The sequence below is a fragment of the Adiantum capillus-veneris genome, chromosome 5, assembly GCF_014529385.1.
Source record: "Adiantum capillus-veneris isolate H3 chromosome 5, ASM1452938v2, whole genome shotgun sequence".
Taxonomy (NCBI): Eukaryota; Viridiplantae; Streptophyta; class Polypodiopsida; order Polypodiales; family Pteridaceae; genus Adiantum; species Adiantum capillus-veneris.
Window position 1 is genome coordinate 6,220,988 of NC_140935.1, and position 15,138 is coordinate 6,236,125.

At 43.7% G+C, this 15,138-nt stretch overlaps 2 protein-coding genes across 2 annotated transcripts; one reads left to right on the top strand and one right to left on the bottom strand.

The window, feature by feature from the left end:
* Positions 1-675: 675 nt before the first annotated feature.
* On the bottom strand, positions 676-13,507 carry LOC147456826 (2-oxoglutarate (2OG) and Fe(II)-dependent oxygenase superfamily protein). The gene is made up of 3 exons (XM_086511943.1): positions 13,063-13,507; positions 1,211-1,464; positions 676-1,106 (listed from the first exon to the last, which is right to left on the bottom strand). The coding sequence occupies exons 1-3, from the start codon at positions 13,447-13,449 to the stop codon at positions 743-745; spliced, it is 1,005 nt and encodes a 334-aa protein (XP_086368069.1). The 5' UTR covers positions 13,450-13,507; the 3' UTR covers positions 676-742.
* On the top strand, positions 1,970-4,518 carry LOC147456827 (uncharacterized). The gene has a single exon (XM_086511944.1). The coding sequence runs from the start codon at positions 3,820-3,822 to the stop codon at positions 4,507-4,509; it is 690 nt and encodes a 229-aa protein (XP_086368070.1). The 5' UTR covers positions 1,970-3,819; the 3' UTR covers positions 4,510-4,518.
* Positions 13,508-15,138: the final 1,631 nt, after the last annotated feature.

Consider the following 15,138-nt stretch of genomic DNA (forward strand, 5'->3'; position numbering starts at 1 on the left):
AGACTTGGTTGCTAAAATCTTCACCATGCAAGACCAATATTGCTGGTTCAGAGAGGCATTTGAAAGTTTATTTGAAATGCAGAAAGCTTGATTACCACATGTTAACTGTACCAAACTAATTAAAATTAAGAGGTATGGAGGGAATCTAGCAATGGTGCTCAAGCAGTGAAAGCATCAGCTACAAAGACTTGCCCATCATACCCTTCGTATATTCACGAGGTTAATTGTAAAAGCATGCTATAGGTAGTTTTCAAAGCTTTAAAATTGGGGAGCAGGGAGCTGATAACCATGATTACTTTAAATGAATTTGAAGCAGAGTTAAAGTAAGGGAAAAATCATCGTTACAATGTTTCAACAGGGAATTTTTCTAGGTTTTATTTAAGGCATGTTTCACATAAGCCATAGCACACTCTAAACCTTGAAAGTAATCGTCATTTCTCCTGTTGCATACAAGGATACCAATGGTCGCTAGAGTAAAGCTAATATGTTTATCCAGGACGAGAACAACAGTGAGATGAAAAAATTCACTTTCTTGACTTGATATCATGCGGTTTTTGGCCTGCCACCTCGACTAGTTTTTTGCCACTTTTGTATGCAAGGAAAAAACATTGATTTATTAAAAAGGAGCACAAGAGTACTTAGGATATTCACACAAACCTCCCTCCGACAAATATGCACAGCTCGACAGGAGTTATATACATATATAACTTGAAGATTCCCATTTCAATACTAAGATTATCCCTCATTTTGACAAAGAAGCAAGCACTCTTCGGGGTGCTTTAAAAGGTCTCCGAGCATGTTGGACCGCAATGTTGTCTAGGATTAAGACATCCCCAGATTGCCATGGAATTGCAACACTCTCCTCTTGAAGCATTGCCAAACAGCCCAATACTGCCTCCTCGGGCAATGGCGACCCATCCCCGAAGGTGACTGCCTTCTTCCGATCATTGCGAGCATCCTGCCACCCTGTATACGCAGCCACCATGCTATTGAACCATACTTTTTTGCCTCTTCTTTCATCCAGCTTGATGGCTGGAAGTGGGCCTGAGATTGTCTTTACATTGCCATCAGCTAACCACTCCAATTTCATACCAAGCTTTGATGCTCTGCAAGGAAAACAAAACTCAAACAGTATCCCAGCATTTGTTTGAATCCAGATAATAAGCAAAAAGTTTCCTCGGTGCAATATAAATAGGTACAAAAGAAGTACCTCTTCTCTGCTTCCTCTTTGTCCTTGGTTTGGAAAGTAGACTGCCATCCTCGGCCAATTGCAGAAGTGGCATCATCACCCTCTCCCAATATTCTGACATACAGCAGACCATGCTTTTCCAGCTTATCCACAAACTCAGGATATGCTGACCGCATTCTTTCATAGACTAAATGGCTCAGAACAATAGGTGTCTCCCCACCCTCAGCAGGCTCCACTTCACAAAAAAAGAACACTCTAGAGGGGAACTCTGGTACCTGCAAAATCTCCAGTATATGTATCACTCTAATACAGATGAGGCAGGCATATCTGACTGTAGGTGTGTGTGTGTGTGTGTGTGCGTGCGTGCGTGTGTGTGTGTGTGTGTGTGTGTGAGAGAGAGAGAGAGAGAGAGATGAAACAATATATCTGCAAAAGACCTATGAGCAGTGTGACATGACACGTTTCGGGGTTTCGTGCATTTCGGGGTTTCGAGGTTTCCGAAATGTTTCGTTTCGGAGCTCAGAGAAAGAGAAACACAGGTTTCGTTTTACATGTATGTACCTATAATTATACATTGAATATACATACAAATTCACCTGTCAAGAATTATACTAGCGCAGAGAGAGAGAGGGGGAGAGGGTTGAATTATACTAGCGCGGAGAGAGAGAGAGAGAGAGAGAGAGAGAGAGAGAGAGAGAGAGAGAGAGAGGGGGAGAGGGTTGAATTATACTAGCGCGGAGAGAGAGAGAGAGAGAGAGAGAGAGAGAGAGAGAGAGAGAGAGAGAGAGAGAGAGAGATGCAACTTGCATCTAGAATCTGCATGCGTTCGACCTTCCTACAGCAAGTTAGCAACCAATGTGGCCACTGTGTTCGAAAAAAACCAACGTTAGTAGTTTTCGATTTTTTGAGGACAGATGTAGCTTTCGATTTTTTGGGATGGGCTTTGTAATGGGTTTAAAAATCCTAAAAGACCTATTTTGGGTCAACAGGTCAAAAGGGGAGATAAAAAAAAACATCGTCTCGTTTCGCGCGTTTCGCCGAAACGTTTCGGCCATTTCGCTGTTTCGGAGTTTCGGAGGGCCGAAACGCGTTTTTATGTCACACGGCCTATGAGACAAGAAAATTACATCGAGTGTAGAAAATACAAAAGACTAAGGTAACAAATGATAAAATGTGAACACTAAGCGAACCAGAAGACCCACCTTGTGGCCTATCTACCAAAACCTGATCTCTTCAGTCAGCTTCCACTGTAAGTACCATCACATAAACTCTTCCATGGGCCACGACATCATGGCATCAACAACCTCCTCTATTGGAAAAAAACTGGTAGGAGATTCTCTGTGCCTCTCAACAATGGCCCTGATGCCACTGGTAAATATGTCAATGACATGATCTGCGAGAGGTATGAGGGCATCGAGGTCTACTAATATCTGTATCTTTATTTAAGGGAGTCCCATGAAATTGACGTGTCCTATGTCTGGCACTTTGGAAGAAATCTGTCACATGCCTCTTAATGGGTCCTCCACTAGTGTCACGATTGTGACTAGTTACACTCTTCTTGATTCATTACAGATGCAGAGGCGAAGTGTGACTAACCCAGGAGGACTCCTGTTCTCGAATGGTCACACCCCTTCGCCCAATCGACATACCTCTTCGCCAAAAGCCACACTCCTTCGACGACTGGTCACACCCCTTCACCTTACGGATGCGACTCTTCACCCAATGGTTGCAGCTCTTCGCCGAAAGGATGTGTCTTTTTGTCTAAAGTCATGTCTCTTCACAAAGAGACATGCCTCTTCACTGATGACTATTCAATTCCTATAAAAAGAACCCTTGTATCACACTTTCGAGGAATAAAACACAGAGTCTTCTAAGTCTTGTTCTAAGTTCAGTTTCAGTTTCTTAATTCTTAATCATGAGTTTAAGTACTTAATTAAGGATTAGCGACTAGAATCCTTACAGTGGTATCAGAGCAAATTTTTCCCGGGACCCGAAGGTTGTGAGCCTCTCACCCTCACCGCTACTCTCCCCCTTCCCGGAGTTGTATGGAAGCAGAAGAAAGATGGCTAGGACCCATGTCAGCATGAGGTAATTTTTTTTCTCAAAAACATACACAAAGATAAGCAGAAGATGGCAGAAAGCGTGGGTGTTGCGGCATACCAGTTGCACTCCTGGAGTAAGTTTCTCCAACAGTAGGTGAATCTTCGCGTGGACCTCCCTTGCGTATCAGCCGCAAGCCCATGCATCCAGGCCACCCCTTCACCCGGCACTTCACTCACGGCAGCCCCAACATGGCAGCGCTGGCTGTTTTTCGAAGAGGCAGCAGCGTACGATTTTAAAAGCCAGCAGCGCAGCGTTTCACATAAAAAGCCAGCGCTGGAATTTTTAAGCAAGGCCATCCTTTTACTTTAAAAGATTTTGGCTGGCCGCCCAACTTAATTTTAAGTGGGCACCATTGGGCACCCCTTTGTGGAGAAATTAAACAAAAAAAATACCAAGAGGCCAGCGACAGCCAGCGCAATGGCAAAACAGCGCCCTCATGAGAAAAATTCAGCGCACCCTCTTCTGCTAACTTCCAGCGCCACCAATTCTGGCCATCATCAGACGCGCACGCGGGCTTGTTCAGAGTCATGGACGACGATGCCTTCGACGTTCCCGTCAATTTTCTCTCGTACATAGACGAGGTACCCGAAGAAATATTGCCAGAAAATCCTCCTCCGGCTCCCGAAGTGATAATTATACCAGATACCCCCGAAGTAGAACCCGTACCCGAACCGGAACCCGCATTTGAACCGGAAGTCATTCTCATTTCGGATTCCCCGTCTCCAGTTCCAATTCCAGTTCCAGAGGAAAGACAAGTTCCCGACTTCATTCCGGCACCCGAGCTTGCTCCTGTACCTGCATTACAGCCAGCACTGTTGCCCCAAAATTACCTGGTTTATGTCACTCATCAACATGCCTCGCGCTCACTGGGCTGGGTGGTGTGGCATATCATCGTTACATGCGAGCCTCTTCATTTGCCACACTACGAGCACATACTGAGCCGGTACCCCCACTTGGCTTATTCTCTGACGGAGTGTCGCGTGGATTCAATAAACGACATCATTTCCCAGCAGCCTTCAGTTCGGGTTCACAGCGAGTTACAGCTTCCGGACTACACACCTTTGACGCCAGACGACACACCTATCGACGAGGTGGAAGATATCGAGGATTCGGATCTTGGACCAGATTTCTTAGAGAAGTGGGACGCAGCATCAGCAGCAGCTTCACCTTTTTACGGCAACCACACCTCTCCAGCTTCTCCGAGATATTCCCTCTGAGCCGTCAGAATGTCAGAGACAGGCAGTGCTGCACCAGACGATCCGATAGCCATCCTCAGAGAACAGATGTTCGTCCTCCAGGAGGCCCTCTCCACCGATCTTGCATCGATGACCGCACGTTGGATGTCCTGCAGGCCTTTTCTTCTTCGAGGACGCAGCCAGCTACCCATTCAGTTTCTTCGGTAGCAGAGTCAGTTCCTAAGCAAGTCGACGCTCCGGAACCAGAGGTAGACAATTCTAAATTGAAATATCTTTTTAAGATAATAAAAAGATACAAAAAAAGAAGATAGATGCAAAGTTGCCCGAGCCATTCAACGGTCGCCGCGATAAGCGCGTGCTGGACCATTGGCTTTTCAAAATGGAGGTTTACTTTTCAAATACTGATCTCATTGAAAGCAAGAAAGTTGCTTTGGCTAGCTCTCTACTAAAGGATACTGCATTCCTTTGGTGGCGTCGCCGCATCAAAGATGGAAAAATCACCGCTACTTGGGACAAATTCCGGCACGTTCTTTGCAAGGCTTTTGAGCCTGCAAATGCCGATTTCCACGCCCGGTCTTCTCTCCGCCGCCTGAGCCAAACTGGCTCCTTGGCCGCGTGCATCTCAGAGTTTCAGAAATTAACTCTTGAGATAGAGACACTCAGTCCTTCCGACAAACTCCACAGTTTTGTTGACGGACTTGAGCCTTCCCTGCGAGATGATGTCCATAAATTTAACCCTGCCACACTGGATGCTGCAATCGCTTATGTTGAGCGTCTTGGTGACAATCGGGCCCACTCAGAAGTTTCCTTCCTGATGATCGAGTTTCCAATTCTGCAAGCTCTTCACAACGTAATTACCAAGGACAAGGTGGTCAGAATCAGCGTTCTTTCTCAGGAGCTCACTCTTCGAGACAATACTCTGCTGGACAAACTTCTTTCCGACCCCAATCTTCTGGACAAGTAGCCATTACCAGAGCCTCCTCTTCGGCAAATAATCAGAATCGACGAAACCATCGTCCCAATCATAGAAGGAATGGTCGTCGTGATTTTCGGCCGAATACGTCCTCTGGACAGCAATCCTCTTCATCAGCTCCTTCAACCTCCAACTCCAACCGTACAGGATTATGTACAATTTGTCATGGAGATCACAGATGGTATGAATGCCCCAAGAAGCCAAATCCTTCAAATCCTCGCAAGAATTCTCACATGGAGACCACAATTGCAGAACCTATCCACAGCCAACCTCCCGTCCCAGACAAAGGCAAACAAGTAGCACGTTGTGTTCGAGTTTCCAAGGTTGTAAGTGCCTTAATGATGAATGCTCGGAATCACGTTACTGCTCCAGTGGATCTTTCGAATCAGGTTCTCAGCCTCCTTGGCTTTGTTGGCAAGCAGCCAATTAACGTTCTTGTGGACAGTGGGTGTTCTACTAATTTCGTCAGCACATCTTTGATTACTAAATTGCGCCTTCAAACTCAACCTAGTGAGACAGCTTACCAAGTAGAACTTGCTGATGGTTCCTTCCTCGAGTGCAACAAAAGGATTGAAAAGCTGGATTTTCACATACAAGATTACCAAGATCAGCTTGGTTTTTCAGTTATGCCCTTGTCACATTACGACTTGATCCTTGGCCAATCTTGGTTATTTCAGTATGATCCAATAATCAGTTTCAGAGATCACTCAATTCGGCTCTTTCACAAGCAACAGGAAATAGAGCTTCGTGGTCTTTTCAGTGCCAAACCCATTATATTGGTTTCTGCTTTACAAGTCAAACGGCTGGTTCGAAAACGTGATTGTGCTACTGCCTAAATCATGTTAAGAGATGTTAAACCCGGTGCAGAAGAAGCAGAAGTTAAATCCTCCTCAAATATTGCCTATTTGCAGCAACCCTTCTTTCAACCACATTTGGACTTATTTCCCGACGAGCTACCAAGAACTTTGCCTCCTCGGTGTCCCGTGGATCATCCCATTGATTTGATCCCCGGCCAACCTCCACCAATTCGAGCCCCTTATCGAGTTTCATACTCAGAGTCTCAAGAGATACAGCGGCAGCTAGAAGATTTGTTGGATAAAGGTCATATTCGCCCAAGCAAAAGTCCCTTTGGAGCTCCTGTTTTGTTGGTCAAAAAGAAGGATGGATCTATGCGTCTTTGCATCGACTATCGTGCTTTGAATAAGTTGACGATCAAAAACAAGTTTCCCCTGCCTCGCATTGACGAGTTATTTGATCAGTTATTGGGAGCAAAGATCTACTCCAAAATTGATCTAAAATCAAGGTATCACCAAATTCGCATTCGCATTGGTGATGAGTACAAAACAGCTTTTTGCACAAAGTATGGTCACTATGAATTTCTAGTATTACCATTCGGGTTAACCAATGCCCCGGCCTCTTTCATGACGCTGATGAACGAAATATTCGATGACGCTGATGAACGAAATATTCGGCCCATACTTGGACAAGTTCGTGATCGTATATTTGGATGACATTTTAGTTTTCAGTCGAACGATGGCTGATCGCAAGGAACATTTGAAGCTTATCTTCCAAGTTTTGAGAACCAATGTGCTATACATCAATAAGAAGAAAAGTGATTTCTTCAAGAATCAGGTGGAATACCTTGGTCACATTATTTCTGCCAGTGGCGTTGCAGTCGATCCCACGAAAATACAGGTCATAGTGGATTGGCCTTTACCGCTCACCATCTCAGATGTGCGCTCCTTTTTGGGACTTGCAAACTTTTATCATACCAAGGTCGACAAATTCTCCGACATTGCAACTCCTTTGACTGAGCTTACCAAGCAGGATAAACTTCAATGGACTGAAGAAGCAGAACAGTCGTTCAAAGCCCTTAAACATGCCTTGACGACAACTCCAGTTTTGGCTATTGCAGATCCTACTCAACCTTTTCAGGTCATGACCGATGCGTCAGATCGTGCTTCTGGAGGTATTCTTATGCAGAATGAGCGTGTCATTGCTTTTGACAGCCGCAAATTTTCAGCCATACAAATGAGATACCCAGTTTATGACAAGGAATTTTTAGCCATTGTTCATGCTTATCGCACTTGGAAACATTATCTTCTTGGCGCAGATTCCGTGGTGCAGACAGATCATCAATCATTGACATACATTTTTACTCAACCGGTGATGAATCCTCGTCAAGGACGATGGGTTGAGTTCTTGGAAAATTTTCATATGATTATTCAATACGTGCCGGGCCTTGCAAATGCAGTTGCAGATGCCTTAAGCCGTCTTCCTCGAGCCATCAACTTTGCCATTTCCGGTGTGCAGATGGAAATACCTGCTTGTTTCAAGCATGAGTATTTGACAGATCGAGATTTTGGGGATGCATTTCAAGCCCTTAAATCCTCTACTCCGACTCTTGCAGAGATGAATATGTTCGCAGCTTACACCATTGTCAATGACTTGCTGTATTACATTGATCGCATTTGTGTTCCACACAATACACCATTGCGGAAAATTTTGATCCAAGAACATCATGAAGTCCCTTTTGCTGCTCATCCAGGCATCAACAAGACATACAGATTGTTATCTGCAACATATTTTTGGCCACAAATGCAGCAAGATGTTATCAAGTTTGTCAAAGCTTGTCATTCCTGTCAAACAATGAAGGCCTCTCGACAAATTCCTCAAGGGTTACTTCATCCTTTACCCGTACCTCAAGAAAGATGGGAAAGTGTCAGCATGGATTTTATCACTACATTGCCTCGTTCTCAAAAAGGCAATGCACAGATTCTCGTAGTGGTGGATCGGTTTTCAAAGATGGCACACTTTAATTCTTGCAAGAAAGCTACCTCGGCACCAGACGTTGCGCAATTATTTGTGAAACACATTTTCAGATTACATGGATTACCAAAGTCTATTGTTTCAGACAGAGATCCAAAATTCACAAGACATTTTTTGACATCCCTTTTCAAATCCCTTGGTACAAATTTGTTATTCAGCTCAGCATACCATCCTCAAACCGATAGGCAAACAGAAAGAGTGAATCAAATTTTGGAAGAAATGCTTCGACATTACATACAAATTCGATTGGGATCATGGGAAGAGTATTTGCCACTTGTAGAGTTCGCATACAATAACTCTATCCATTCAGTAACTGGCATGACTCCATTCCAAGCAGCTTATGGGCATACTCCTCTTATACCGACAAACTTTCTTCTTCAACACAAAGTAGCTCTAGCAGATCAGTTGGTTCAAGAAATGCAAGATGTACTTATTCAAGTACGTGACAAGTTGGTTCATGTCCAACAAAAGTACCAGAAACAAGCCAATAAGCATCGACGACATGCAGATTTCCAAGAGGGAGATTTGCTTTTATTATATGTAGCACCTCATCGCTACAAAACTGTGAAATCGGTCTTTCCAAAGTTGCGCCCTCGCTTCTATGGACCTTTCAAAATAATCAAGAAGTACTCAGTTCTCAGTTACAAGTTGGAACTTCCACTCTCATGGGGAAAACTTCATCCAACTTTCCACATTTCTTGGCTCAAACAATACATACAAGGAGATTCGCCAGTTCCAGACTTATCTTCTTATGTGCCAGAAATTGAAGATGAACACATAATTCTTGTTCCAGAAAAGATTCTTGATGTAAGACAAAAAGAAACAAGACGAAAGATCACAACTGAATTTCTTGTCAAGTGGATGGATCTTGATGAGTCAGACTCAACTTGGCAGACGGATGAAGATATGCAGCAGTACCCAAACCTCCTTCAAGAATTCTTTGAAAAGCGGAAAACTTTCATCTGAACACGGGGTTTTAATGTAAATGGGAGGGAATGTCACGATTGTGACTAGTTACACTCTTCTTGATTCATTACAGATGCAGAGACGAAGTGTGACTAACCCAGGAGGACTCCTGTTCTCGAATGGTCACACCCCTTCGCCCAATCGACATACCTCTTCGCCAAAAGCCACACTCCTTCGACGACTGGTCACACCCCTTCACCTTACGGATGCGACTCTTCACCCAATCGCTGCAGCTCTTCGCCGAAAGGATGTCTCTTTTTGTCTAAAGTCATGTCTCTTCACAAAGAGACATGCCTCTTCGCTGAAGCTCTTCGCCGAAAGGATGTCTCTTTTTGTCTAAAGTCATGTCTCTTCACAAAGAGACATGCCTCTTCACTGATGACTATTCAATTCCTATAAAAGGAACCCTTGTATCACACTTTCGAGGAATAAAACACAGAGTCTTCTAAGTCTTGTTCTAAGTTCAGTTTCAGTTTCTTAAGTCTTAATCATGAGTTTAAGTACTTAATTAAGGATTAGCGACTAGAATCCTTATAGCTAGAGCATGTAGAACTCCCCTCCTTTGGTGGTACTTGCTCAAACTTCAAAGGATGTGGGGGGTTGATCTCTAGAAGGTTGTTGGAGTCCCTCTTTGCTCTTTTGTAACTGGCTAGGGCACTTGTAATAGGTTCGACACCCAAGCAAGAAATCAATAGCAGCACGAACAAATACTTTAACAAGCTGAAACACGAGAGCAGCGTAACCGCGAAACGTTTCAAGGCCGAAACATTTCACCTTGAAACGCGGCGTTTCACCACGAAACGTTTCAGTCCAAAATTAGAGCACAGTGAAACGCGAGACCAAAACGTGCGTTTAGCGATTTTGAAACTAAAACTATGGTAACTTATTGTTAGTGAAACAGCTTGTATTTCACTTGGTGAGCGAAACGTTTCAAGGCCCGAAACGTTTCGCATGTCCTGACCTGTCGAAACGCGTTTCATGGTGACGCTGCACGAGAGAGAGTCGACACGAACAGACAGATTTCCGCTTCCAAACGCACTAGTCCCAAAGCCTAGCGCCCCTTTCAATATTTCTTTCTTGATTGATGATCACAAAGTACAACTGTCGGGATGTGTCCTCTCTGTCTAAGCAAATCTGCAGAGCAGACTCCCAAGGCCTCTTATAAAGGTTACAAGGGACCCCTAAGCCCCAATCATGCTTTTGAAGTGCTAAAAAACAGAAGCCTGAGAAGTTGCGCCAAAAGCTGCCAAAACTGCCCACACAGACTTTTGTACTGACTGCCACGTGGAAGCCCGTGATTTACGGCCCACGTCATCACTCTGCGTAGATTTTTATGGTTCTGTCCGGCCTCTTTGCTTTAGTGATCCAACTTATGGACAATATCCACTCACGTCATCACACTTGTGATAGCTATTTACTCTCAATATGTTGAGGGTTTTCTCATGAGATTTTTTAGTTGGTACAATTTACTTGACCCTCGTGGCTCAACTGTATTAGTTTCTCAATATTATCAAATAATATGCCCTGGTGGCTCAAAGCTTAGACGCTCTCATTGTCCCTGCAAAGTTAGGTCCTCCTATGATTCACTGATAGCAAGTTGATCGATATGAACTTCCATGACTCCGTTCCTACTTTTTATCCAGCTTAGTTTGAGATTATAGGAGCACCAAATAATTAAACAATTAGGTCTCCCCAATCTCGGAAAAATGGGAAGGCTTTCAAAACATCTTAAGTGCATAATTGAAGGGTGACTTTAGGAAATGAAAAGGCCCATGAAATCAAAAGTCAAAAGACTTTTTGTGTCCATATAAAGAGATGGTCGAGTGCACATTGATAAATATGTGCTTTTATTTTGCTTATTTTCCCTTTAGCGTTTTCTTCCCTTTAGAGTGTCCTTGCACTATATAGGTAGTGAATATATTTGTTTTGAAGCCATTAGGATAGCTATATATTACCATTAGGCAAATATAGAGAACAAACAACATCGGCAAAAGAAATACTCAATTTTTCAATTAATTGGTTTGATTGTTGTGATTACTTACATCTCTCTTTGTGGCTCTCTTCCATCAATAGCAAGACTCTCTTAACATGCTCTTATCATGCCATGCTTAAGAGAAAGTGTAACCTAAGCGTAAGAAGAAGAAGAGAAGAGAAGAGAAGTTTGTTAAGTCATAGGAACAATCCCAAGAGACCTTTAAGATCTATCCGGCGAGGCTATCACAAAAGTGATGACATGGCACTAGGACCCGCTAGCCAAAGATAGCAAAGAGAGATCACAAGTTGATGATGTGGCAATCCGTACGGCTGATGACACGGCAACCATAAATCACGAAGAAATTTACGAAAATTATGTAATACGGACGTAGCACTTTTTACCCAGACACGAGCTTTTGGACACTAGAATTTTTCACAGTTGCTTTTCATAGTGCCATCCTTTTGTAGTCGCTGCTTTTGGGCGAGGGGCCTTTAAATATGAGCCTTGGGGGTCATCTTTGGTAGATCAATGCATGCTTGCACAATTGCAGAGCGACTCCCCAATAGTTATACTCTATGATTATTAATATAAAAGGAAGTACCAAAAGGGACGCCAGAATTTGGGGCTAGGAACTCCGCCACTTCGTGTCAGGACTGTTATGAGTTTTGAGGTGCAAGTGTTAGAAGTTTCAAATTTCAACTCCGTGTGTTGCTATGAAATTACCGTCTTGTCAGTGTCAAGCCGATTACAAGGCTTGAACTCAAGACTTTGTACTTAAGAGAGAACTGAGATAACCAATCTACCACACTTGGGTACCAATCTACAAAGACAAATGTTCCAACTTTTAATATTTGCCTAGGTTGTGAAGGATGTTGCAATGCCCTAATGCTCTTTCTTGAGACGCATAGTGAAGGATTGAAGCCATATGGGTTCATGTCACACATTGGTGGCATGGCGTGTCCAACCTGAGAAAATGGCTGAAAGGACAAGGGGTTAGCGTTTAAAATGTCTAACCTAGAAGATTTGAACCTAGAAGATGTGGCTGAGAGGACTAAGGGGCTAGGGTTTAAAAATCTAACCCCTGCCAACTTGAAGAGCACCGGTCGAGGGCCTAAACCCTAAAAAGTCAAAAGCATAGGGGTGAATTGCGCTGGCTGCTGCCATGTGGCACCGTGTTCGGATTTCCTCAATTTTCGCTGGTTGATTTTGGCAGTTTTTAGCGCAAGCTTCCAAAAATTTGGGCATCCCTTTGCGAAGCAATAATAAAGAAATACCAGAAGGGGCGCTAGTCTTTGGGGCCAGTGCATCTAGGAACGGATCTCTCTCTCTCTCTCTCTGCCCCCCCCCCCAAAGTTCAGTTATTTATAGTTTCTGTTCGTGTGTTGCTATTTATTTCTCGCTTGCGAGTGTCCAAATCTGTTAGCCTCATCTCACTCACATCCTCTCTATATATGGAATTAAATATATGGCTTAAAATAGCTATAGTTGAATACGGAGATGTGCATGTTTTCAAACACGTCAAGCTTGGCTGATTTACAAGGTGGGTTCATTCTTGCTAGATATTACAAGAATGGTGAGACGCACAAAAGGAAGGGCATCACAAAAGGAAGGGCAGCTAACGATACTATGTAAACCTTCAATTTAGGTGTGCCATGTCTAAAGACTCTTAGTGATAGCCTCCCTAAGTTCACCTCTCTCTTTTGCTTGCTAACCATGCATGCTACTTGGTTTTTCCGTTGAAATGATCTGAGAACAAGCTAGGCAGCCTTAATTATTTTTAAAGACTAAAAATGCACAGCATTCACAGAGAGAGAGAAAGAGAGAGAAGAACCTGGGCCATTTCATGATGAAAGGGGATTTTCTGGTCAGGGGGAGACTCGTTTGAGGTGAAAACGCGACCAACCACATTGGTGCGGGGGGCAGCACCGCCCACGTAAGGCAGTTCAGGGCGACCAAAGGCCTCGACGACAGAATTGAAGTTGTCGGCAGTGGAGAAAGGAAACCCGCGCAGTAAAATCGCGCCATGCCGCAGCAGCTCCTCCTCCACCCATTCTTTGTTGGCTGCTATGGTGGAAGCGGCAGCTCGGGCGCTGTCCAGATTAAAGTTGGGGTTGAGCACCAAAGGAAACGCCCTCTCATCCGTCACATACTTCTGCTCCTTCACCCCCCCTACCGCAAACGCTCCATTCACCGCTATGTTTGCTGCTTCTACCACCATCTTCTTTCTTCTTCTCCTCCTCTCTGAGACTCTCTCTCTGTGTCTTGGGAAACACCGATCTTTTTCGGCCTTTGGCTATTGTCTATGTTCAATGAATCGTGAAAAGACAATAAGTCCTTTTTGCCACGTCGGACATTAAGCCATACAGATGCAAGACTAGTCTTGCTTGGTTGGAAATCTTTTTTTTGTGTGAGGAAAGTACTAGTCTTGCTTGGTGGGCCTTTGCAGTACATAATCCTATAGATTTGGAGCGCAGTTGGTTACTCGGTAAGTCCGTTGTGATTGATGTCGCCTCGGGTTTTGTTATGAAACACGAGCAGATGAGTAGAACCGATTGAAAGGCACCAATAATAGGGACTTGATGAGCATTGGGAAGAAGCAAGTTGTGTCCCATAGCGCTCCCTATACAACAAAGGGCTACTAAAGAGGGTAATTGAATTGAACAAAAGGGCTGCAGCTTAACCTACTCTGGTAGTTGTTTATAGATTGCCATTCAGTCTAGTAATATCGACCATTTAGTCTTTAGAACGCGGGCCCGTCTTTGAGACACCCATCTTGTTCCCAATCAAGCATAGTCAATTTTCCTTTATTTCTTGTAGAACATGAGAGAGAGAGAGAGAGAGAGAGAGAGAGAGAGAGAGGAGTCCTAACTGTTGACACAGAACTTGGTGGCAAACATATCTGATGAGAAAAATGTTGGGATAAAGAGTTGTCTTCATGGTACAGAACGGTTATGCATAGGAGAACGTTGGGCTGCAATATATAAGATGCATTTCCAAACCAAACAAGGGCATATGCAGATTCACATCAACCACGTAGGAATAAAGTAAACATGTACAGAGTGCATTGAGTATTCTAGTACATAAGTTGAATTGCCGAACTGTGAGGAAAGAAGTGCGTGTTTGTTTGATATATAGATACGATGATCGAGATTGAGCATGCAGAAAACGTGTGGCTAAAATAAACTTAAGGAAGCTTTGACAAACTCAAAAAATACAGAAAGCATCAACAGACTATAAAAATTGAACTACACTGCTGACTTGATAATCGTATACGGGTGTCGTCCAATTATACAAGCTAGAGGACAATGTTTGAGTCAAGCTACATAAAAGCAATGTGAATAGTTAAACAATTCATCTTGCAGTAAGATACAAAGTGAAAATGCTAATTATACAGAGCACCTCATGCAGAAGTGCCATACAAAAGTATAGTGGAGTTTGGCTTTGTAGTCTCTCTAGAAATTATAAGAAATGGAAGTTGTGCCCTGCCCCTAGCACTTATGTGTCGCGCCAAGCAAACGCATAGGCATAGGGGAATTGATGCAGATAACGAACCTTGTAGTGTTGTCCAGTTGGAGTCATGGTTGTACAGTCGAACCATCCACTCTTGTGAATATATGTCCTTGCTGCCACCATCTCTTTCTGATGCAGTCCCAATACTTCCAACCCCAAAAGAAACCCTCGAGTACGATGGAGGGAGTTGAATTCCTTGCCTTCAATATCTATAAGTGAAAAACAAATCATGCCTTTGTTGATTCTTTCCAAAGACCATCAACAATTGCCTCAGGCAGGAATGCATGCTCTTGCATGAACTGGTGGATGGAGGCAACTATCGATGAAGTGCCATACGCAGTCTCGACGATTCTCTAAGCTAGAGACAAGTACAAAGAACTATCTCTTCTAGGCACAT